This window comes from Scyliorhinus torazame, chromosome 12 (genome assembly GCF_047496885.1).
Source record: "Scyliorhinus torazame isolate Kashiwa2021f chromosome 12, sScyTor2.1, whole genome shotgun sequence".
Classification (NCBI taxonomy): Eukaryota; Metazoa; Chordata; class Chondrichthyes; order Carcharhiniformes; family Scyliorhinidae; genus Scyliorhinus; species Scyliorhinus torazame.
In genome coordinates this window covers 205,171,180-205,194,231 of record NC_092718.1, presented here as the reverse complement: position 1 = coordinate 205,194,231, position 23,052 = coordinate 205,171,180, and the positions used below count along the sequence as shown (strand labels likewise).

Below are 23,052 nucleotides of genomic sequence, written 5' to 3'. Positions count from 1 at the left end.
TTTAAAGACGTCCTCTAGAATTGAAAGACATTCTCACTCATGGTGACCATGAAGTCACCGTTGATGCTCACAGAACGCTTCATCTGGTTCACTAATGTCCCGTAGGGAAGGAAATCTTCTTAACTGGCCTTTGACTTGGCCTAGCAAGCCGCTCAGTTTTAAAGGACAATTCGGCATGGGCAGCAAATGCAGACCCTGCCAGTGGTGCCAACATCCCATAAACAAAAAGAACAACTGGTTGGATATTCTAATGGTGAGGCTCAGGCCTCAACTTAAAGTTATAATTTGGACGGGTGAATGGTTAGTGCCCTATTGTCTCATCGCATCTCTGAGCACAAAATACACCCATCTCTGCCCCTCAACCATACATAAGCAGGTTGGAACATGCAATGGTCTAGGTGCGGGAGAGGATTGTAAAACTGTACCCGAATCCACAGCACTGCAGCCAGATTAGCTACAAAAGGAGGAACAATTAAATTCCCAAAGAATATTCAGCTTGCCGTAATTATTAAAATATTCAAAAACAAGGGCAGCACGGTGGAGCAGTGGGTTACCCCCTGCTGCCTCACTGTGCCGAGGTCCCAGGTTCGATCCCGCCCCTGAGTCACTGTCCATGTGGAGTTTGCACATTCTCCCCGGGTCTGCGTGGGTTTCGCTCCCACAACCCAAAGATGTGCAGATTAGGTGGATTGGCCACGCTAAATTGCCCCTTAACTGGGGAAAAAAATGAATTGGGTACTCTAAATTTATGATTAAAAAAAATAAAAATTCAAAAATATATCAATGCAGCAAGTGAGGCAAATGAACGAGTGTTGGCGCCTGGCCTGATATTCTACAGTCACAGCCAGGCAAATGCAAAGCACGTTCCTGGAGAAAAAGGTTGGGAAATAGTAGCGGAGGCGGAGGGATTGGAAAGAAAGGTAATGGCCCGATAGATACTCGGGGCTATTTGAGACCCAGGTACCGATCAGCCATCCGCTCTGTAGGCTGTGGATTGACGTATGGCACAAAGGAATGGAAGGCCACCTCCGAGAGGGTTTATTTATGCTTGTCCGTCCATCGTTTCTAAAAGCATGAGCCCTTGTTGCATCTGCAGATCAGCACATATCGTGCTAGAGTGTCTCAGTTAAGCAACCAAGTTACCTAATCGTGAACCAGTCTCTCAACAGGCTACGTGGCTGCGGCGATGGGAAGTGGGGAGAGAGGGTGCGAGGGGGAGCTGTCAGGGACACATTACACATTTATGGAATGAATCATAGAATCCCTACAGTGCAGAAGGAGGCCATTCGGCCCATCAAGTCTGCACTGACCCTCTGACAGGGAGGGCACCCCACCTAGGGTCAGGCCATCCTAGTCGCAGAACCTTTCTTTGGACACTAAAGGGGCAATTGATCATAGCCAAGCCACCTAACCTGCACATCTTTGGACTGTGGGAGTCCGGAGTACCCGGAGGGGAAACACAGACATGGGGAGCATGTAATTTAAAAAAAGGCAAATGGAATGTTAGCGTTTATTGCAAAAGGACTGGAGTATAAAAGTAGAGAAGAGTTGTTGCAATTGTATAGGGTTTTGGTGAGTCCACATCTGGAGTATTGTATCCAGTTTTGGTCTCCTTATTTGAGGGAGGATGGGGTGGCATTGGAGCCAGTTCAGAGGAGGTTCACCAGATTGATTCCGGGGATGAAAGGGTTGATGTATGAGGAGAGGGTTGAAAAGTTTGGGCTTGTACTCGCTGGAGTTTAGAAGGATGTGAGGGGATCTGATCGAGGTGTATAAAGTACGAAATGGGATTGATAAAGATTTCCCTTGTGGGGAAATCTAGAACGAGAGGTCATGGATACAGAATAGATTTAGAACTGAGATGAGGAGGAACTACTTCTCGCAGAGGGTGGTGAATTTGTGGAACTAGCTGCCCCATAGTGCGGTGGAGTCTGAGTCATTGAATTGTTTCAAGAAAGAGATTCGTACTGAAAAACCACTGTTAGCCGACAAATTAAAGAAAGGAGCAAAAAGATCAGTTAGAGGAGGTCAATGTTTCAGATTTATTCATATTAGCATATATATTTGGTTTCCTAATGTGAATTAGAATGAATCCAAAATTTTTTAAAGGAAGGAATCAAGAAGCATTAAAATTTCGGCCAAGTTTCCGGTCATTGTAAACAAATGAATACCACAATATGATTTGAAAAATTGCTTTTAAAAATTCATCAGCATTAGTAACAATGTTGAATTCTTATTTTTCCCCACCGTTATTGGAATCAAAGTAAACGTGGAAAAGAAAATCTTGGAGGTACAAAAACAAATGTTCTTGTTCATCTTTTATTGAACACTTGGTAGTAAATTCAAATAATTTAAGAACAAGTCGCTTTGCAATGAAGACACTGCCTTCGCCTTCCGTCGCTCCCTACAACACAATTGCCACAAACTCACAGAACCACCTCAGCTTCTGGCCAACATCGGCGGGAGAGAAAGATTTCAGCATTGTGAGCGATCGCAATGTTAACATCCAGTGCAGCAATTAAGATGATTTTTGCATTAATCAGATACACCCACACTGTAGCTCAGGAAGCAATTTATGGACAATCACTGTGGATACCCAAGTAAAAAGAAAATCAACTTACTCCAACATTTATTACACATCCTTAATGGGAGGAATTTACTGTGTAATGATTCCATTATCACGTCACATGAAATACGATTATAGGATTTGAGAATATACTATATAGCACTCATTACGTTTCATAAATGTATCTTTTTCATCTCATCAGTACCACAATGTACATACACAACTTATAGGGTTATCCGTTTTTAAAAATGGCTTTCCTCATCTCTCTTGGTCACAGTAATTCACCGGAACAAAAAAGGTTTCCCCGTGAGTACACTATGCGATGTCAGCACTTTTGAATCAAGTGGTTTCATCGCACATGCTCTAAAAATCCCACAATCCTTCAGACTTACAGTTCTGAAACGTGTCACAGCACGATACACAAAAAAAAAAAAATCAAAGTACGCGTTTCCTCCACTCGTGTTGCTATAAAGACACTTCCCAATTATAATTTTGAAATGGAGCCTTCCCAGAACTGAGAAGAGGGCAATTTTTGGGGTTTTTTTGGGGAGAGAAAATGTTCCAATCACCAGTGGCAAATACACAAATTCCAAATAATTTGACCGTTTTCGGGGTGTAAAGGTCATCAGCTTTTAAAATGGGAATGAACTGGAAATCAACACGATAACTCAAGCAAGGGCCTGTGGCTGCACGTTTTCACAAGCACGTACAGGTTTCACCGCTTGAACAGTGACTGACTTATTTGCCAAGTCTACTGCGTGTTCATTAGGGCACGTAGCTATTATCAGGGTTAGCTTCGGAAGAGAAAATAAAAATTGGTTCCGAATACCAAAGTCTTAAATGTCTTTTTCCCCCCTCTGGTTGGTGCCCTTACACAACATATACTGACCTGAGTATTTTAAGTATTTCAAGATTAATTCATTTGGAATTTGTCATCTGTACAGTTTCTTTTCCACTATCACACATGTACTTTACAAACAACTGATTGTTTCATTGACTGTACAAGTTGAGTTGTAATAACTTTACAAGTAACTATTTTTAAACACCGAGTTTTTTTTAATATATATATATATATTTTTTTTTTAAAAACGCTGTGTAGCCAATGCCATTGCTAAGGCTTCGATATTATTCAGATCTGCTAATGGCAGGATTTTCCTTTTTTGAAGAAAAAAAGAATCATTAAATGCTACACATTTCCGTGTACCAGTGCATTTCTTGTGTGCGCGCCAGAGATAAAGTTTATTGCAACAAGTCTCCTACAGCCTGCAAACCTGCCGAGGTTTAAGCAGGCATCAGTTCCTGGAAGGTTCGTGAAAAAAAACAGGCCTTTCACGCCGAGGCCTGTTCTGTGGACGATTCAACGGTAGTTTGACTCTTCTCCCTGTGATGCGGCGCAGTCACCTTTTCCTCTGTGGTCTCCCCCTGCTCCACACTCTTCACCGCTTCCTGCAGCTGCTGCCGACGCTGAACCTCCGCTTTCAGATTTTCCAGGTCTTTTTGGCTGTTAAAAATATATATATATATTTTTTAAAAAGCGATAAACACCCACAAGACGCAGGGGCGGATAGCCTCAAAATAAGGAGAAGCAGATTTAGGACTGAGTTGAGGAGGAACTTCTTCACCCAAAGGGTTGTGAATCTGTGGGATTCCCTGCCCAGCGAAGCAGTTGAGGCTACCCAGGTGAATGTTTTTAAGGCAAAGATAGATGGATTTTGGAACGGTAAAGGAATTAAACGTTATGGTGAGCGGGCGGGTAAGTGGAGCTGAGTCCACAACATGATCAGTCATGATCTTATTGAATAGGTCTCCCCCCCACAACCCAAAGATGTGCAGGGTAGGCGGATTGGCCACACTAAACTGCCCCTTAATTGAAAAAATAAATAAATAATTGGGTACTCTAAATTTATTATTTTTTTTTAAAAATCTTATTGAATGGCGGAGCAGGATCGAGGGGCCAGATGGCCTACGCCTGCTTCTAGTTCTCATGTTCTTAACATCCGCGATGTGTGGGAGCCGGAGGCGGGGAATACAAGAATTTCAACTTGTACCCATCAGTAATGCTAGAACCAGTTTGGATTCAATCCCAATCTCTAGCCTTCCTTCTGCACTGTTGTGATGCTTTCATTCATTTCAATAGTAGCATCGGGCATACAATTGTTAGGAAAATAGGAGAATTTGTACATGGCGAACAAGGGCAATCAGGAATAGTGTTAAGGCCAAAGAGGGGCATACAAGTTGGCCAGAAAAAGCAGCAAACCAGAGGACTGGGAGAAATTTAAATTTCAGCAGAGGACAAAGGGTTGAATTCAGGAAGGGGAAAATAGAATATGAGAGCAAGCTTGCTGAAAACATAAAAACTGACTGCAAAAGCTTCTATAGATATGGGAAAAGAAAAAGACTGGTGAAAACAAATGTAGGTCCCTTACAGTTAGAATCAGGTGAATTCATAATGGGCAACAAAGAGATGGCAGACCAGTTAACAAATACTTTGGATCTGTCTTCACTAAGGAGAACACAAATAACCTTCCGGGAATGCTAGGGGACAGAGGGTCTAGCATGGGGAGAGAAATCCTTATTAGTCAGGAAATTGTATTGGGGAAATTGATAGGATTGAAACCCCTTAAGTTCTCAGGGCCTGATGCTCTGCATCCCAGAGTACCTCAGGAAGTGGCCCTAGAAATAGTGGACGCATTGGTGAGGAAAGCTAATGGCACGCTGGCCTTCATAGCGAGAGGATTTGAGTGTAGGAGTAGGGATGTCTTGCTGAAGTTATACAGGGCCTTGGTGAGGCCACAGCTTGAGTATTGTGTACAGTTTTGGTCGCCTAGTTTGAGGAAGGGCATTCTTGTTATTGAGGGTGTCCAGCGATGAATCACTTGACTAATTCCCGGGATAGTAGGACTGACACTTTCCCAGGATGGAGGGGGTCAGTCACCAGGTTTAAGGTCCGTGGGGCAAAGTTTAGAGGAGATGTGCGAGGCGGGTTTTTTTTAAATATATACACAGAGGGTGGCGAGTGCCTGGAACGCGTTGCCAGGGGAGGTTGTGGAAGTAGATACATTAACTGTGCTCAAACAGCATCTTGACAAACACATAGATAGGATGGGGATACGGCACAAGGAAGTGCTGAGGGTTTTGGCCAAGGTTGGCATCATGACCGGTACAGGCTTGGAGGGCCGAAGGGCCTGTTCCTGTGCTGTATTGTTCTTTGTTCATTGTTCTTTGACGTATGAAGAAAGACTGGATTGACTGGGCTTGTACTCACTGGAGTTTAGAAGACTGAAACATAGGAACGTATAAAATCCTGATGGGAGTGGACAGGCTAGATGCGGGAAGAATGTTCCCGATGTTGGGGGCGTCCAGAATAGGGGTCACAGCCTAAGAATAAGGGGTAAGCCATTCAGGACTGAGATGAGGAAGAACTTCTCTCAGAGAGCTGTGAACTTGTGGAATTCTCTACCACAGGAATCTGTTGGGGCCAGTTCGTTGGGTATATTCAAGAGGGAGCTGGACATGGTCCTTGGGGCTAAAGAGATTAAGGGGTATGGAGAGAAAGCGGGAGTGGGATACTGAATTCGCATGATCAGCCATAATCATACTGAATGATGGTACGAAGGGCCGAATGCCCGAATGAGGCAGCACAAGTGGATAGCACTGTGGCTTCACAGCGCCAGAGTTCCAGGTTCGATTCCCCGCTGGGTCACTGTCTGTGCAGAATCTGCACGTTCTCCCCCTGGCTGTATGGGTTTCCTCCAGGTGCTCCGGTTTCCTCCCACAGTCCAAAGATGTGCAGGTTAGGTGGATTGGCCATGATAAATTGCCCTTAGTGACCAAAAACAAAAGGTTAGGAGGGGTTATTGGGTTACGAGGCTGGGGTGGAAGTGAGGACTTAAGTGGGTTGGTGCAGACTCGATGGGCCGAATGGCTTCCTTCTGCACTGTATGTTCTATGTACTCCTGCACCTATTTTCTACGTTTCTATGTGAACCGTTGGCATTTTAGAGTTAACAGTCACCACTCTGCTTTGCCAGCCATCATGTTAACTGATCCCACCGGATGTAAGCAGTTAGGCTGCATCAGCTAATCCATGTCGGTGACAGGGTGCACAATCAGAATTCTCCTTCCAGGTTGCTGTGGGCTGCTAGCTGTTTGCGGCCAGCACAGGTGATACATGGGAGAGGTCAGGATAGAGCTTGGTGGTGATGCTCCACCTGGGAAAATAGCTCAAGGTCCTCCTGCACAATGTGGGAAATGAGGGAGGCCTCCAACGTCCCTGATGACCATCTGTGCAGAAGGTGTGTCAAGATGCAGCTTCTAGCTAACCTTAGTGGGGTGGTGACCTCTCAGGTGAAAGCAGCAGCAGCCAAGTTCACGGCAACCTGGGCGGGCGACAGGGTCATAGCGATAGGGGGTTCAATAGCTAGGGGCACAGACAGACGCTTCTGTGGCCGCAAACATGAATCAAAAATGGCATGCTGCCTCCCTGGTGCCAGGGTCTGGGATATCATGGAGCAGATGCAGGGGAACCCAACGAGAGGAGATGCAATTCTAGACCTAGTCTTAGGGAACGAAGAAGGACAGTCGGCGACCATATCAGGATAGTGATCACAATTCAGTCAGATTCAGTATCAACATGGAAAAGGAGAGAGATGAAGCAGGAGTAAAAGTTTTGAACTGAGGGAAGGCAACTGTTGCAGGAATGAGAAGGGACTTGGCTGAGGTGGACTGGCCAGCACCGCTAGAGGTTAAATCAGTGGTAAGCACTAACAAGCGAGATCTTAAATATACAAAGAAGACATGTTCCCTCCAAAAATAAGAGTGGTTCTGCCAAATCTAGACCCTCCCTAGTTGTCTAGAGGAATATAGGGGAAGATTAAACGAAAGGCACAAACAACTCAGCACTGCAGCCTAGACGAGTATAGGAAGTGGAGGGATAAAGTCAATAAAGGAAATCAAAGAGAGGGCATGAAAAAAGATTAGCAAGTAAGGTTGAAGAAAACCCAAAGAGATTTTATCAATATATTAATGGTAAACGGTTAGCTAAATAAATAGTGGGACCTATCAGAGATATCGCAGTCCAAAGATGTGCAGGTTAGTCAGGGGAGTGGGCCTAAGTAGGGTTCTCTTTCAGAGGGCCAGGCAAGCTGAATGGTCTCCTTCTGCACTGCAGGAATTCTGTGTTCTATGAAGAAGGGAACTTGTGTGTAGATGCAGAGGCCGTGGGCAGGGTTTAAATTACTATTTTGTCTCCGTATTTACAAAGGAAAGGGATGATGCAGATAATAGTAGCCCAGATGGAATACTGTGAGATATTGGACAGGATGAAATGAAAATGAAAATCGCTTATTGTTACAAGTAGGCTTCAAATGCAGTTACTGTGAAAAGCCCCTAGTCGCCACATTCCGCCGCCTGTTCAGGGAGGCTGGTACGGGATATTTATAAAGAGAGAGGAAGTACTCGAAGGGTTGGAATCCATGAAAGTTGATAAGTCACCAGGGCCAGATGGATTGTTTCTGAGGCTACTGAAGGAGGTCAGGGAGGAGATAGTCAAGGCTCTGAGGATAATTTTCCAATCCTTACTTGATACAGGGAAGGTACTGGAGAACTGCAAATGTAGTTCCACTATTTAAAAAGGGATTGATGGAAATGGCAAACAATTATAGGCCAGTTAGTCTTACATCGTTGGTGGAAAAATTAGTAGAAATGATCCTGAAAGATGGAATTAACTCACATAGAAAGGCATGGACTAGTCAGGGACAGTCAGCATGGATTTGTTAAAGGAAATTCTTGCCTCACAAATTTGATTTGATTCTTTGAGGAAGTGACAAGAAGGGTTGATGAAGATAGTGCAGTGAATGTTGTGTCCATGGATTTTAACAAGGCGTTTGACAAGGTCCCACATAGCAGATTGGTCAAAAAATGATATGCAGGTTAGGTGGATTGGCCACGCTAAATTGCCCTTAATGTCCAAAAAGGTTAGGTGGGGTTACTGGGTTATGGGGTTAGGGTGAAGGTGTGGGCTTAAGTGGGGAGCTCTTTCCAAGGGCCGGTGCGGACTCGATGGGCCAAATGACCTCCTTCTGCACTGTAAATTCTATGATACTCTCTATATAGATGGGTTGGTGGAGTGGCGGTAAAGTGACAAATGGATTTTAACGCTGGGAAGTGTGAGGTCATGCATTTAGGGAGGTCAAACAGTTATAGGGAGTACACAATAAATGGGAATATATTAAGAGGGGTAGATGAAGTGAGAGATCTTGGCGCACAAGTACAGATCACAATAAACAGCAGTTTTGCCTCCATTGGCAAGGTTGTGAAGAAGGCATTTGGAATGCTCGCCTCCATTGGCAGAGGTCTAGAATATAGGACATAAAAGTAAGGATACAGCATGTAATGCTGGAACCGTATAAGACAATGGTGAGGCCGCAACTGGAGTAGTGCGCGCAGTTCTGGTCACCACATTACAGGAAGGACGTAATTGCTCGAGAGAGAGAGAGAGTGCAGAGGGGGGTTTACAAAAATGTTGCCAGGATGTAGTTACGAGGAGAGATTGGATAGGGCAGCACGGTAGCATAGTGGTTAGCACAATTGCTTCACAGCTCCAGGGTCCCAGGTTCGATTCCCGGCTTGGGTCACTGCCTGTGCAGAGTCTGCACGTTCTCCCCGTTTGTGCGTGGGTTTCCTCCGGGTGCTCCGGTTTCCTCCCACAGTCCAAAGATGTGCAGGCTAGGTAGATTGGCCATGCTAAATTGCCCGTAGTGTTGGGTGGGGTTACTGGGTTATGGGGATAGGATGGAGATGTGGACCTTGGGTAGGGTGCTCGTTCCAAGAGCCGGTACAGACTCGATGGGCCGAATGGCCTCCTTCTGCGCTGTAAATTCTATGCTTCTATGATTTTCCTCAGAACAAAGAAGGCTGAGGGGTTACTTGATTGAGGTGTACAAAATTATTCCCCTTAGCAGAGAATTTTAGAACCAGAGAACATAGATTCAAGATAACTGGCAGAAGGCGTAAAGGAGACAGGAGGAAGAACCGCTTTACGCAGAGGTTAAAGGGTGTCTGGAATTCGCTGCCTGAGTTGGTGGTGGAGGCAGAGACCCTAAACGTTTCTAAAAAGTACCTGGATCTGCACCTGAAGTGTTGTAAGGTACAGGGCCCGATGCAGGAAGGTCGGATTAGAACGGGCACCTGGGTGTCCTCGGGCTGGCATGGAGAAGATGGGCTGAATGGCCTTCTACTGTGCTGTGACTTTTCTATGGTTCTATGATATGCCAGGAAGAAGTCAGGTGGCAACTAGAAACGTGGGTGATGAAGGAAAATAAGTCCTCAATCTGCTCTCGGGAATCTCCAGAGGTACCGTTCGTTGCTGTGCTACCCAGAAAGAGTAATTTGATCAAAGGTTTTAAGATATTAAGGAGAAGCGATAGTTTCTCTCTAAACAGTTGAGCCAGACCTTTCAGGAGTAAAATTAGGCAACACCTTTACACGCAAAGTGTCTTAGAAGTTTTGAACCCTCTTCTGCAATTGTCCACTGACACAAGGTCAATTGTTGATTTTAAATCCGGGATTGATAATATGTGTTTAACAAAAATCTAAGGTATGGGGATAGTGGCAGGTACGTGGAGTCAGGTCGCAGATTAGCCATAATCTGACAAAATGACAGAATAAGCTCAAGGGGTTAAAATGGCCCACTAAGGAAATGTAAATAGTGACAAGGTTTTCCAATCTGCTGACATGAAAGCACTTAATATTGTATTGATAAGTCTCAACACACCATTTACCACCTCATCTGTTGTTAGCAGTCAAAATGATTGCCAAATCATCAATGCACCCTCAGCATGAACCCCACTGACGATTTGGCACAAGACAACTGGTGGCGATGTGGTAACATTACAAATTTTAAAATGAATTTGGAAGGAAATGCTCCAGTTTGCGTTCAGTGTGATGTGTGGCTAGAGGGGAAATATACAAAGGTTAGTTCCTTACCTGAGGGGAATGAAGAGGATTCCATTTATAACATTGAGCTGCTCCAGTACACCAGCCATGGGGGAAGCTGTGAACTGTTGAAAACACAGTAAGGTCAGTGTTCAATTTCCTCTCGCACAACTTTGTCAATTGAATTAGGCTGCGTAAGAGTTTGAGCAAGGTCACAATCTATTTGATTCCAGCCATCGTACCACACTCTGCTGGAGAACAAGGTTACAATGGTCAGGTGCAAATAGTTCATCCCTGGAGAGAGAGATAGAAAGAGAGAGAGAGAGAGAGAGAGAGAGAGAGAGAGAAGGATCGATAGAGAGATAATCCCTGGCCTATGATAGAGAGAGAGAGAGCGAGAGATAGATAGAGAGATAATCCCTGGCCTATGATAGAGAGAGAGAGAGAGAGAGAGAGCGAGAGATAGATAGAGAGATAATCCCTGGCCTATGATGATGATGATAGAGATAGAGATAGAGAGAGAGAGAAGAAAAAAAAAGGGAAAACTTTGCCACTGCCACACGTAACCTTTCAGCAGCCGACAAACCCCTCACAGAGAGGGGTCGAGTATGATCTAAATCGGGTAAATTAACCAGCTACAACTAAAATCACATCCTTCTTGGTATGCTTTTGATTTGTTCCTCCACGTGTGCCAGATATCCACATCCAAAATCTTATTGGGTTAACCATTTCTGTGGTTGTTCAAGGCTTTGAAATCAAACAAATACAGATTCAAATTGAGACAGCACATTTGGCAGCGTTTTACTTGCCTGTCAAATTACTCGGGGCAGCAGGAGAGAGACCAGCTTGAAATATGCATCAGGAAACAGGACCAGTTTACGAAATCACAAAGGATAAAATAGAAACCAAAGATTGGACGGGAATGTGTCAAAGGCTAATTCATTGAAACATTCTCCAGACCAGGTCAGTAAATGTCACAGAATTTACTCCTGCTGTGTGTGTGTTTCCCTGTCCTTTATTGTCAAATGTCAAACTCTACTCTCGTGGTCCATGACATCCAGCTCATCACTTGAACGCAGAGCTGAACCCCCCCCCACCCCGCCCCCCGCCCCCCAAGATGGACTGTCACGATTATTCGGGGCTTAAGAGTTGGGAACAAAACATTCTGGAACCTTCTCTCTGAGCGACTGCAAAGCTTTGTGCTGGACACTAGTGGTCTGCGCACCTTGCGCTGTTGGATGTGGAATTTACACCAACAACCAGAACGCGGTCTTTCGTGATAACTGGCGGGAAAATCCTTTTTAGCCCCAGAGGAGGGTTTGTAACTGAAACCTATCAAGACGGCCTCTTCCCGGACAGCTCCTTTATAGAGTGTACGAACCTGGCTGGAACGGAGTTAAACAGCTTGGGAAGGAGCAAGGTTCAAGCCCTGGACATATACTGAATATGCCTCCACTAGAACCATCCTCAATCTCTTCAGGCAGGATGGGGAAGGAGGTGGATAAAGAGGAACAAATAAAAACAGGCTGCCAGACCCACAGAGGTTATTCAGCATTTTGCTTTTATTTCGGATCCCCAACATCTGCAATATTTTGCTTTTATTTTAGTGAAAAAAAAGAACAAAATAGGAACCGAGCAGAAGGCGACCTGCTGGAAAGTGAGCATGTCCATCAGGTGAGAACTATCTACACCCTGGGGATTTTCATTGACCAGAAACTGAACTGGATCAACCATATTAATACTGTGGCTACCAGAGCAGGTCAGAGGCGAGGATCCTGCAGCGAGTAACTCACCTCCTGACCCCCCCCAAAGCCTGTCCACCACCTACAAGGTACAAGACAGGATACTCTCCACTTGCCTTGTTGTGTGCAGCTCCAACAACACTCAAGAAGCTCGACACCATCCGGGACAAAGCAGCCCGCTTGATTGGCACCCTATCCAGAGATATTCACTCCCTCCATTACCGATACACACGGTAGCAGCCGAGTGTACCATCTACAAGATGCACTGCAGGAACTCACCAAGGTTCCTTAGGCAGCACTTTCCAAACACACAACCCCTACCATCTAGAAGGACAACGGCAGCAGATACCTGGGAACCCCACCACCTGGAGGTTCCCCTCCAAATCACTCACCATCCTGACTCTGAAATATATTGCCATTCCTTCACTGTCGCTGGGTCAAAATCCTGGTACTCCTTACTGTGGGTGTACCTACACCACATACAACAGAACCTTGGAATTCCTACAGTGCAGGAGGTGGTCATTCGGCCTATCGAGTCTACACCCACCCACTGAAAGAGCACCCTATCGAGGCCTACTCTCCCGCCCTATCCCTGTAACCCCACTCAACCTGCACATGTTTGGACACAAAGGGGCAATTTTAGCATGACCAATCCACCTAACCTGCACATCTTTAAACTGTGGGAGGAAACTGGCGCACCCGGAGGAAACCCACGCACACACGGGGAGAACGTGCAAACTCCACAGACCGTCACCCAAAGTCGGAATTGAACCCGGGTCCTTGGCGTTGTAAGGCAGCAGCGCTAACCACGGAGCGCCCACGCCACCCTTGGCCTCCAACGGTTCAAGGCAGCAGCTCGTCACCACCTTCTCATTGACAATCTGGGGTGGGGAATAAATGCTGGCCTAGCCAGCAAAGCCCACATCTTGCGAATGGGAAAAGATAGAACAGATTCAAGGTGAGTAGTGATACCCCACCCCCTCCCGAGGTCAAATAGGTGGGAGAATTTGCTTCGGACCGAACAGGAGCAGGTTAGGTGGATTGGCCATGCTAAATTGCCCCTTAGGTGTCCTAGCGGGGAATCGAATCTGGGACCCTGGCGCTCTGAAGCCAGTGCTATCCACTTGTGCTACCGTGCTGCCCTTAATTACCTTCAGCTGAGATAATTAAGAGCAGGACTCCATACATTGATACATTTTTTAAAATAGTAAACCATTTGGAGCTCTTTAGGATGGGCAGGAGGTTGAAGGGAAGGGGGAGCTCAATGTAGGGGAAGATAAATATAGAGCTGATGCAAGAATTTCTTCAAACCCACAATGAACCTTTGGGTGGATCGGCAGAGATAAAAATTCGACAATAATGAGAAAGGTTATTTAGGTGCTGTGATGCGGGTGCGGAATAGATTATTTCTGGATGGAAGAGGTAGAATGGACCAAACCGCCACTCGCCACCCTCAAGTCATCCCGTGGAGTGGAAACTGGGCTCCGACGGGCGTCTTGCATCTCCCCTCTCCTCGTCTTTCACAACTCCCTTCCCCACCCCTCCCCTCAACCAAGATTAGAAATACTGCAACCAGGAGATGAAGGATAATTCCCAAGCCAGGCCAATCACACCAAGCCCAAGAGTGTATCCTACTCAACGTCGCAACTGGAGCGAATATCGGCCACAAATTCCCACATCAGGAGGAAGGTATAAGACATGACACGTTGCTCACCCCAATTAATGGCATCAAACACATGGGTGGGGGTGGGGCGTATTTACTTTCCTTATTATGCAAAGAGAATCAGAAATAGGTCAGACAGTGACAATGAACTCCCCATGAGTTAAGCCAATTTCACCGGCGGCCTTTGACATACCTTGAGTGGGAGGATGCTGGTACTGGATCCATTCCTGTAAATCTCATTCATGGTACGCTGGAGAGCTACAGCTTGTTGTGTGAGATACTTCAAATACTCGGAGCTTTCTTTGGTCTTTTCGTGATTGTCACCCAGCTGTGTGTGTGTTTGGGGGGGGGGGGGAAGAGAAAGAGATGGAAAGGAGAACAGCAAGTAAATTTTCAGTGTTTCAAATGATTGGATCGCAGTAACATAATCCACGTGGCTTAGGGTAGAGAATTGGAGGGCAGCACGGTGGCGCAGTGGGTTAGCCCTGTTTCCTCACGGCGCCGAGGTCCCCGGTTCGATCCCGGCTCTGGGCCACTGTCCCTGTGGAGTTTGCACATCCTCCCCGCGTCTGCGTGGGTTCCGCCTCCACAATCCCCCAAAAAGATGTGCAGGTTAAGTGGATTGGCCACGCTAAATTGCCCCTTAATTGGAAAAAATGAATTGGGTACTCTAAATTTTTTTTAAATATAAAGGGTAGAGAATTGGAGACGTTGCACAGCAGGCAGGCTTGCTGTCGGTCTGGGACCAAGTCGTCAGCTGGTCGGCTCGGCAATTGGTGTGCCCGGGTTTGAGGGGACCAACAGGACAGGGAATAAAGGCAATTTATCATCAGATTTAACACGCATTCCGACGGGACCAGCGCGAGGCATTCTGGTCAGTTAAACCCGATACTGTTGTAGAACAACTACGTTTTTTTTCCCCAAAAAGCAGGAATAAATACAATTCAACGCAAATTCTCAACATGTCACACTGGAAACAAGATAAATTAGCATTCTCCCGGGTTTTATCTCAAGTTAAATTGAAGGATTAGCTGAGGTGATGAATTGCGTTGAAAATAATTGCATCTCTCCATTTCCACATCACCCTGGTCATTTATTTGATAATTAAAGTGAACCCTTAAGCGTTAAGCAAGAGAAAATAAAAGAATCCCATTTGTTTCAAGAGACTCCCCATGTGGCGTGTAGATTAACCAAATAACTTCAACTGTCTGCCGTCTGCAAAGATTTCAGCGGCACGGTGGACAAGGTCTTAAAATAAAAATCTCAGGAAACTGCTTTGAGCCGATGTGGTGAAGATTATGTTATGAACATCTCAAATAGTCCTCCACGCGCTCCTCACCGAGGCAGGGATCCACGAGCACTGATATTACCCCCTGGTACTGGCTCCCGATGCTCAAACCTCTTCACCCGACTGGTCCCGTCCAATTTCTAACATGACTGACCAGCAAAAAGAAGTAGAAATCCTGCCCCAACTTCCCAGCTCCCGGGTTTAAGGGCATCAAGACGGAGTGTAGCATCCAAGTAGGCTGTGATCAGCCCGCTCAACACCAGGGTCTCTCTCTCCTTTGTAAACCCTTCATCTTTACATTGACAAACTAGGATGGGAATAGAGGGAGACTGTCCCGGAAGTGTAGAAGATTTTAGTTTAGACGGGCAGCATGGTCGGCACAGGCTTGGAGGGCCGAAGGGCCTGTTCCTGTGCTGTACATTTCTTTGTTCTTCTGATAGAATTCTTGGGAAGCACTTTGGGACATTTTACTGGGAAGGATTTTGGGACATTTTAAAACGTTCATAGTGTTCTATAAATAAAAATGGATGTGGTTGTTGCTATCGAGACACACAAGTTGATTCCTGGTTTAAACATTTCGACAACATATTACCATTAACTCACTGTAAACCATTGAGAAGAACCCAATATTGCTCCCATTAGAGACTTGGCTGTTTATTAACAAACCGTCCATCTTCAGCAGAGGGTGGTTATGGAGAGAACATTTTCCAATTGTTCCTCTGTATAGTGCAGCTCTGCAGAACTACACAACGATCCAATCAATAAGGTGAACAGTTAGCTATCACCCCACCTTTGGGGTCGAAAATTTGACAAGAACATTGCTATTTATCATTTGGCCTCAAGTATCCTCCTACTCTGACGCTCAAGTGCAGTGCTGAGGGAGTGCAGCACTGTCGGAGGGGAGGGTCAGTGCGGAGGGGCCGCCACACTGTCAGAGGGGAGGGTCAGTGCTGAGGGGCCGCCGCACTGTCAGAGGGGAGGGTCAGTGCTGAGGGGCTGCAGCACCGTCGGAGGGGAGGGTCAGTGCTGAGGGGCTGCATCACCGTCGGAGTGGAGGGTCAGTGCGGAGGGGCCGCCGCACAGTCGGAGGGGAGGTGCAGTGCTGAGGAGCTGCAGCACTGTCGGAGGGGAGGGTCAGTGCTGAGGGAGTGCAGCAGTCGGAGGGGAGGGTCAGTGCTATGGGGCCGCCGCACTGTCGGAGGGGAGGGTCAGTGCTGAGGGAGTGCAGCACTGTCAGAGGGGAGGGTCAGTGCTGAGGGAGTGCAGCATTGTCAGAGGGTCAGTGCTGAGGGGGTGCAGCACTGTCGGAGGGAGGGTCAGTGCTGAGGGAGTGCAGCACTGTCGGAGGGAGGGTCAGTGCTGAGGGAGTGCAGCACTGTCGGAGGGGAGGGTCAGTGCTGAGGGAGTGCAGCACTGTCGGAGGGGAGCGCCAGTGCTGAGGGGCTGCCGCACTGTCGGAGGGCCAGTGCTGAGGGGGTGCAGCACTGTCGGAGGGAGGGTCAGTGCTGAGGGAGTGCAGCACTGACGGAGGTGAGGGTCAGTGCTGAGGGAGTGCAGCACTGTCGGAGGGAGGGTCAGTGTTGAGGGACCGCCGCACTGTCGGAGGGGAGGGTCAGTGCTGAGGGAGTGCAGCACTGTCGGAGGGAGGGTCAGTGCTGAGGGGCAGCCGCACTGTAGGAGGGGAGGGTCAGTGCTGAGGGAGTGCGGCACTGTCACAGGGAGGGTCAGTGCTGAGGGAGTGCAGCACTGTCGGAGGGGAGCGCCAGTGCTGAGGGGCTGCCGCACTGTCGGAGGGCCAGTGCTGAGGGGGTGCAGCACTGTCGGAGGGAGGGTCAGTGCTGAGGGAGTGCAGCACTGTCGGAGGGAGGGTCAGTGCTGAGGGAGTGCGGCACTGTCAGAGGGAGGGTCAGTGCTGAGGGAGTGCGGCACAGTCGGAGGGGAGGGCCAGTGCTGTGGGGTGCAGCACTATCAGAGGGTCAGTGCTGAGGGAGTGCTGCACTGTCGGAGGGTCAGTGCTGAGGGGGTGCCGCATGGTCAGGGGGTCAGTGTTGAGGGAGTGCAGCACGTCAGAGGGTCAGTGCTGAGGGAGTGCTGCACTGTCAGAGGGTCAGTGCTGAGGGAGTGCAGCACTGTCAGAGGGTCAGTGCTGAGGGAGTGCAGCACTGTCAGAGGGTCAGTGCTGAGGGTGTGCAGCACTGTCAGAGGGTCAGTGCTGAGGGTGTGCCGCATTGTCAGAGGGTCAGTGCTGAGGGATTGCTGCGCTGTCGGGGGTCAGTGCTGAGGGAGTGCAGCACTGACGGAGGGTCATTGCTAAGGGAATGCAGCACCATCAGAGCGGAGGGGAGGTGCTGAGGGAGTGCAGCCCTGTTGGAGGGTCTGTGCTATAGGAGTGCAGTCGGAGGGTCAGTGCTGAGTGAATGCAGCACTTTCATGGGTCAGTGCTGAGGGAGTGCTGCACTGTCAGATGGTCAGTGCGGAGGGGCCGCCACACGGTCAGAGGGGAGGGTCAGTGCTGAGGGGCTGCAGCATTGTCGGAGGGGGGGGGTCAGTGCGGAGGGGCTGCAGCACTGTCGGAGGGGGGGGTCAGTGCGGAGGGGCTGCAGCACTGTCGGAGGGGAGGGTCAGTGCTGAGGGGCCGCCGCACTGTCGGAGGGGAGGGGCAGTGCTGAGGGGCCGCCGCACTGTCGGAGGGGAGAGTCAGTGCGGAGGGGCCGCCGCACTGTCGGAGGGGAGGGGGAGTGCGGAGGGGCTGCAGCACTGTCGGAGGGGAGGGTCAGTGCTGAGGGGCTGCCGCACTGTCGGAGGGGAGGGTCAGTGCGGAGGGGCCGCCACACGGTCGGAGGGGAGGGTCAGTGCTGAGGGAGTGCAGCACTGTCGGAGAGGAGGGTCAGTGCGGAGGGGCCGCCACACGGTCGGAGAGGAGGGTCAGTGCTGAGGGAGTGCAGCACTGTCGGAGGGAGGGTCAGTGCGGAGGGGCCGCCACACGGTCGGAGAGGAGGGTCAGTGCTGAGGGAGTGCAGCACCGTCGGTGGGGAGGGTCAGTGCTGAGGGAGAGCAGCACTGTCGGAGGGAGGGTCAGTGCTGAGGGAGTGCAGCATTGTCGGAGGGGAGGGTCAGTGCTGAGGGAGTGCAGCACTATCAGAGGGTCAGTGCTGAGGGGGTGCCGCACGGTCAGGGGGTCAGTGCTGAGGGAGTGCTGCACTGTCAGAGGGTCAGTGCTGAGGGTGTGCAGCACTGTCGGAGGGTCAGTGCTGAGGGAGTGCAGCACTGTCAGAGGGTCAGTGCTGAGGGTGTGCAGCACTGTCAGAGGGTCAGTGCTGAGGGTGTGCCGCATTGTCAGAGGGTCAGTGCTGAGGGATTGCTGCGCTGTCGGGGGTCAGTGCTGAGGGAGTGCAGCACTGACGGAGGGTCATTGCTAAGGGAATGCAGCACCATCAGAGCGGAGGGGAGGTGCTGAGGGAGTGCAGCCCTGTTGGAGGGTCAGTGCTGAGTGAATGCAGCACTTTCATGGGTCAGTGCTGAGGGAGTGCTGCACTGTCAGAGGGTCAGTGCGGAGGGGCCGCCACACTGTCGGAGGGGAGGGTCAGTGCTGAGGGGCTGCAGCATTGTCGGAGGGGAGGGGGGGGGTCAGTGCGGAGGGGCTGCAGCACTGTCGGAAGGGAGGGTCAGTGCGGATGGGCTGCAGCACTGTCGGAGGGGAGGGGGAGCGCGGAGGGGCAGCAGCACTGTCGGAGGGGAGGGTCAGTGCTGAGGGGCTGCCGCACTGTCGGAGGGGAGGGTCAGTGCTGAGGGAGTGCAGCACTGTCGGAGGGAGGGTCAGTGCGGAGGGGCCGCCGCACTGTCGGAGGGAGGGTCAGTGCTGAGGGAGTGCAGCATTGTCGGAGGGGAGGGCCAGTGCTGAGGGAGTGCGGCACTGTCGGAGGGAGGGTCAGTGCTGAGGGAGTGCAGCACTGTCGGACGGAGAGTCAATGCTGAGCGAGTGCAGCACTGTCGGAGGAGAGGGTCAGTGCTGAGGGGGTGCAGCACTGTCAGAGGGTCGGTGCTGAGGGAGTGCAGCACTGTCGGAGGGTCAGTGCTGAGGGAATGCTGCACTGTCGGAGGGTCAGTGCTGAGAGAGTGCAGCACTGTCGGAGGGTCAGTGCTGAGAGAGTGCAGCACTGTCAGAGGGTCAGTGCTGAGGGATTGCTGCGCTGTCGGGGGTCAGTGCTGAGGGAGTGCAGCACTGACGGAGGGTCATTGCTAATGGAATGCAGCACCATCAGAGGGGAGGGGAGGTGCTGAGGGAGTGCAGCCCTGTTGAAGGGTCAGTGCTATGGGAGTGCAACACAATCAGAGGGTCAGTGCTAAGGGAGAGCCGCACTGTCGGAGGGTCAGTGCTGAGTGAATGCAGCACTTTCATGGGTCAGTGCTGAGGGAGTGCTGCACTGTCAGAGGGTCAGTGCGGAGGGGCCGCCGCACTGTCAGAGGGGAGGGTCAGTGCTGAGGGGCTGCAGCACTGTCGGAGGGGAGGGTCAGTGCGGAGGGGCCGCCACACGGTCGGAGGGGAGGGTCAGTGCTGAGGGAGTGCAGCACTGTCGGAGGGAGGGTCAGTGCTGAGGGAGTGCAGCACTGTTGGAGGGAGGGTCAGTGCGGAGGGGCCGCCGCACTGTCGGAGGGAGGGTCAGTGCTGAGGGAGTGCAGCACCGTCGGAGGGGAGGGTCAGTGCTGAGGGAGAGCAGCACTGTCGGAGGGAGGGTCAGTGCTGAGGGAGTGCAGCATTGTCGGAGGGGAGGGTCAGTGCTGAGGGAGTGCAGCACTGTCGGAGGGAGAGTCAATGCTGAGCGAGTGCAGCACTATCGGAGGAGAGGGTCAGTGCTGAGGGGGTGCAGCACTGTCAGAGGGTCGGTGCTGAGGGAGTGCAGCACTGTCGGAGGGTCAGTGCTGAGAGAGTGCAGCACTGTCAGAGGGTCAGTGCTGAGGGAGTGCTGCGCTGTCGGGGGTCAGTGCTGAGGGAGTGCAGCACTGACGGAGAGTCAGTGCTGAGGGAATGCTGCACTGTCGGAGGGTCAGTGCTGAGAGAGTGCAGCACTGTCAGAGGGTCAGTGCTGAGGGAGTGCTGCGCTGTCGGGGGTCAGTGCTGAGGGAGTGCAGCACTGATGGAGGGTCAGTGCTGAGGGAATGCTGCACTGTCGGAGGGTCAGTGCTGAGAGAGTGCAGCACTGTCAGAGGGTCAGTGCTGAGGGAGTGCTGCACTGTCGGAGGGTCAGTGCTGAGGGAATGCTGCATTGTCGGAGGGTCAGTGCTGAGAGAGTGCAGCACTGTCAGAGGGTCAGTGCTGAGGGAGTGCTGCACTGTCAGAGGGTCAGTGCTGAGGGAATGCTGCACTGTCGGAGGGTCAGTGCTGAGAGAGTGCAGCACTGTCAGAGGGTCAGTGCTGAGGGAGTGCAGCACTGACGGAGGGTCATTGTTAAGGGAATGCAGCACCATCAGAGGGGAGGGGACGTGCTGAGGGAGTGCAGCCCTGTTGAAGGGTCAGTGCTATGGGAGTGCAACACAGTCAGAGGGTCAATGCTAAGGGAGAGCCGCACTGTCGGAGGATCAGTGCTGAGGGAGTGCAGCACTTTCAGAAGGTCAGTGCTGACGGAAGGCAGCACTGTGAGAGGGGCAGTTCTGAGGGAGTGCAGCACTGTTAGAGGATCAGTGCTGAGGGAGTGCTGCACTGTCGGAGGGTCAGTGCTGAGGGAGTGCAGCACTTTCAGAAGGTCAGTGCTGACGGAGGGCAGCACTGTCAGAGGGGCAGTTCTGAGGGAGTGCAGCACTGTCGGAGGGGAGGGCCAGTGCTGTGGGGTGCAGCACTGTCAGAGGGTCAGTGCTGAGTGAATGCAGCACTTTCATGGGTCAGTGCTGAGGGAGTGCTGCACTGTCAGAGGGTCAGTGCGGAGGGGTCGCCGCGCTGTCAGAGGGGAGGGTCAGTGCTGAGGGGCTGCAGCACTGTCGGAGGGGAGGGTCAGTGCGGAGGAGCTGCAGCACTGTCGGAGGGGAGGGTCAGTGCGGAGGGGCCGCCGCACTGTCGGAGGGGAGGGTCAGTGCTGATGGAGTGCAGCACTGTCGGAGGGAGGGTCAGTGCTGAGGGAGTGCAGCACTGTCGGAGGGAGGGTCAGTGCTGAGGGAGTGCAGCACTGTCGGAGGGAGGGTCTGTGCTGAGGGAGTGCAGCACTGTCGGAGGGAGGGTCAGTGCTGAGGGAGTGCAGCACTGTCGGTGGGAGGGTCAGTGCGGAGGGGCCGCCGCACTGTCGGAGGGAGGGTCAGTGCTGAGGGAGTGCAGCACTGTCGGAGGGAGAGTCAATGCTGAGCGAGTGCAGCACTGTCGGAGGAGAGGGTCAGTGCTGAGGGGGTGCAGCACTGTCGGAGGGGAGGGCCAGTGCTGTGGGGTGCAGCACTGTCAGAGGGTCGGTGCTGAGGGAGTGCAGCACAGTCAGAGGGTCAGTGCTGAGTGAATGCAGCACTTTCATGGGTCAGTGCTGAGGGAGTGCTGCACTGTCGGAGGAGAGGGTCAGTGCTGAGGGGGTGCAGCACTGTCAGAGGGTCGGTGCTGAGGGAGTGCAGCACAGTCAGAGGGTCAGTGCTGAGTGAATGCAGCACTTTCATGGGTCAGTGCTGAGGGAGTGCTGCACTGTCAGAGGGTCAGTGCGGAGGGGCCGCCGCGCTGTCAGAGGGGAGGGGCAGTGCGGAGGGGCTGCAGCACTGTCGGAGGGGAGGGTCAGTGCGGAGGGGCCGCCGCACTGTCGGAGGGGAGGGTCAGTGCGGAGGGAGAGCAGCACTGTCGGAGGGAGGGTCAGTGCTGAGGGAGTGCAGCACTGTCGGAGGGAGGGTCTGTGCTGAGGGAGTGCAGCACTGTCGGAGGGGAGGGTCAGTGCTGAGGGGCTGCCGCACTGTCGGAGGGGAGGGTCAGTGCGGAGGGGCCGCCGCACTGTCGGAGGGGAGGGTCAGTGCTGAGGGGCTGCAGCACTGTCGGAGGGGAGGGTCAGTGCTGAGGGAGTGCAGCACTGTCGGAGGGGAGGGTCAGTGCGGAGGGGCCGCCACACGGTCGGAGGGGAGGGTCAGTGCTGAGGGAGTGCAGCACCGTCGGAGGGGAGGGTCAGTGCTGAGGGAGAGCAGCACTGTCGGAGGGAGGGTCAGTGCTGAGGGAGTGCAGCACTGTCGGAGGGAGAGTCAATGCTGAGCGAGTGCAGCACTGTCGGAGGAGAGGGTCAGTGCTGAGGGGGTGCAGCACTGTTGGAGGGGAGGGCCAGTGCTGTGGGGTGCAGCACTGTCAGAGGGTCGGTGCTGAGGGAGTGCTGCACTGTCGGAGGGTCAGTGCTGACGGAGTGCTGCACTGTCGGAGGGTCAATGCTGAGGGAGTGCTGCACTGTCGGAGGGTCAGTACTGAGGGAGTGCTGCACTGTCGGAGGGTCAGTGCTGAGGGAGTGCTGCACTGTCGGAGGGTCAGTGCTGAGGGAGTGCTGCACTGTCGGAGGGTCAGTGCTGAGGGAGTGCAGCACTATCAGAGGTGCTGTCTTTCCGATGAGACCTAAAAGATCCATGGCCCTATTCCAAAGAGGAGCAGGGGGCAGTCTCCCCAGTGTCCTGTCCAACATTTATCCGTTAACCAGCGCCACAAAAACGGGCTGACCTGCTCATTATAAATATGCTGTTTGCAGCATCTCCTGTGGGCAAACTGGCGTTTCCTACATTACAACAGTGACCTAACTGCAAAAAAAGGACTTCATTGCCTGCCGAGCGCTTTGGGACGCACCATATAAATGCAAGTTTTCCTTTTACCAACTTGCCCACACCAAGGCATCGGAATTGCATTTGACTCATTCCCTCCTCACTGCAGC

At 51.2% G+C, this 23,052-nt stretch overlaps 1 protein-coding gene across 4 annotated transcripts in view; it reads right to left on the bottom strand.

Annotated features, from left to right (window-relative positions):
- Nucleotides 1-2,018: 2,018 nt before the first annotated feature.
- cluha (clustered mitochondria (cluA/CLU1) homolog a) overlaps nucleotides 2,019-23,052 on the bottom strand; it is a 135,519-nt gene continuing 114,485 nt past the window's right edge. For 2 of the 4 annotated variants that reach the window (XM_072469750.1, XM_072469751.1), the window contains exons 24-26: nucleotides 14,099-14,233; nucleotides 10,552-10,625; nucleotides 2,019-4,067 (exon numbers count right to left, since the gene is read on the bottom strand). In XM_072469750.1, the coding sequence (XP_072325851.1) occupies nucleotides 3,896-4,067; nucleotides 10,552-10,625; nucleotides 14,099-14,233 (381 nt within the window). In that variant the 3' untranslated portion in view covers nucleotides 2,019-3,895. The remainder of the gene's footprint in view (nucleotides 4,068-10,551; nucleotides 10,626-14,098; nucleotides 14,234-23,052) is intronic. The other 2 variants (XM_072469753.1, XM_072469754.1) reach the window with 1 other exon arrangement.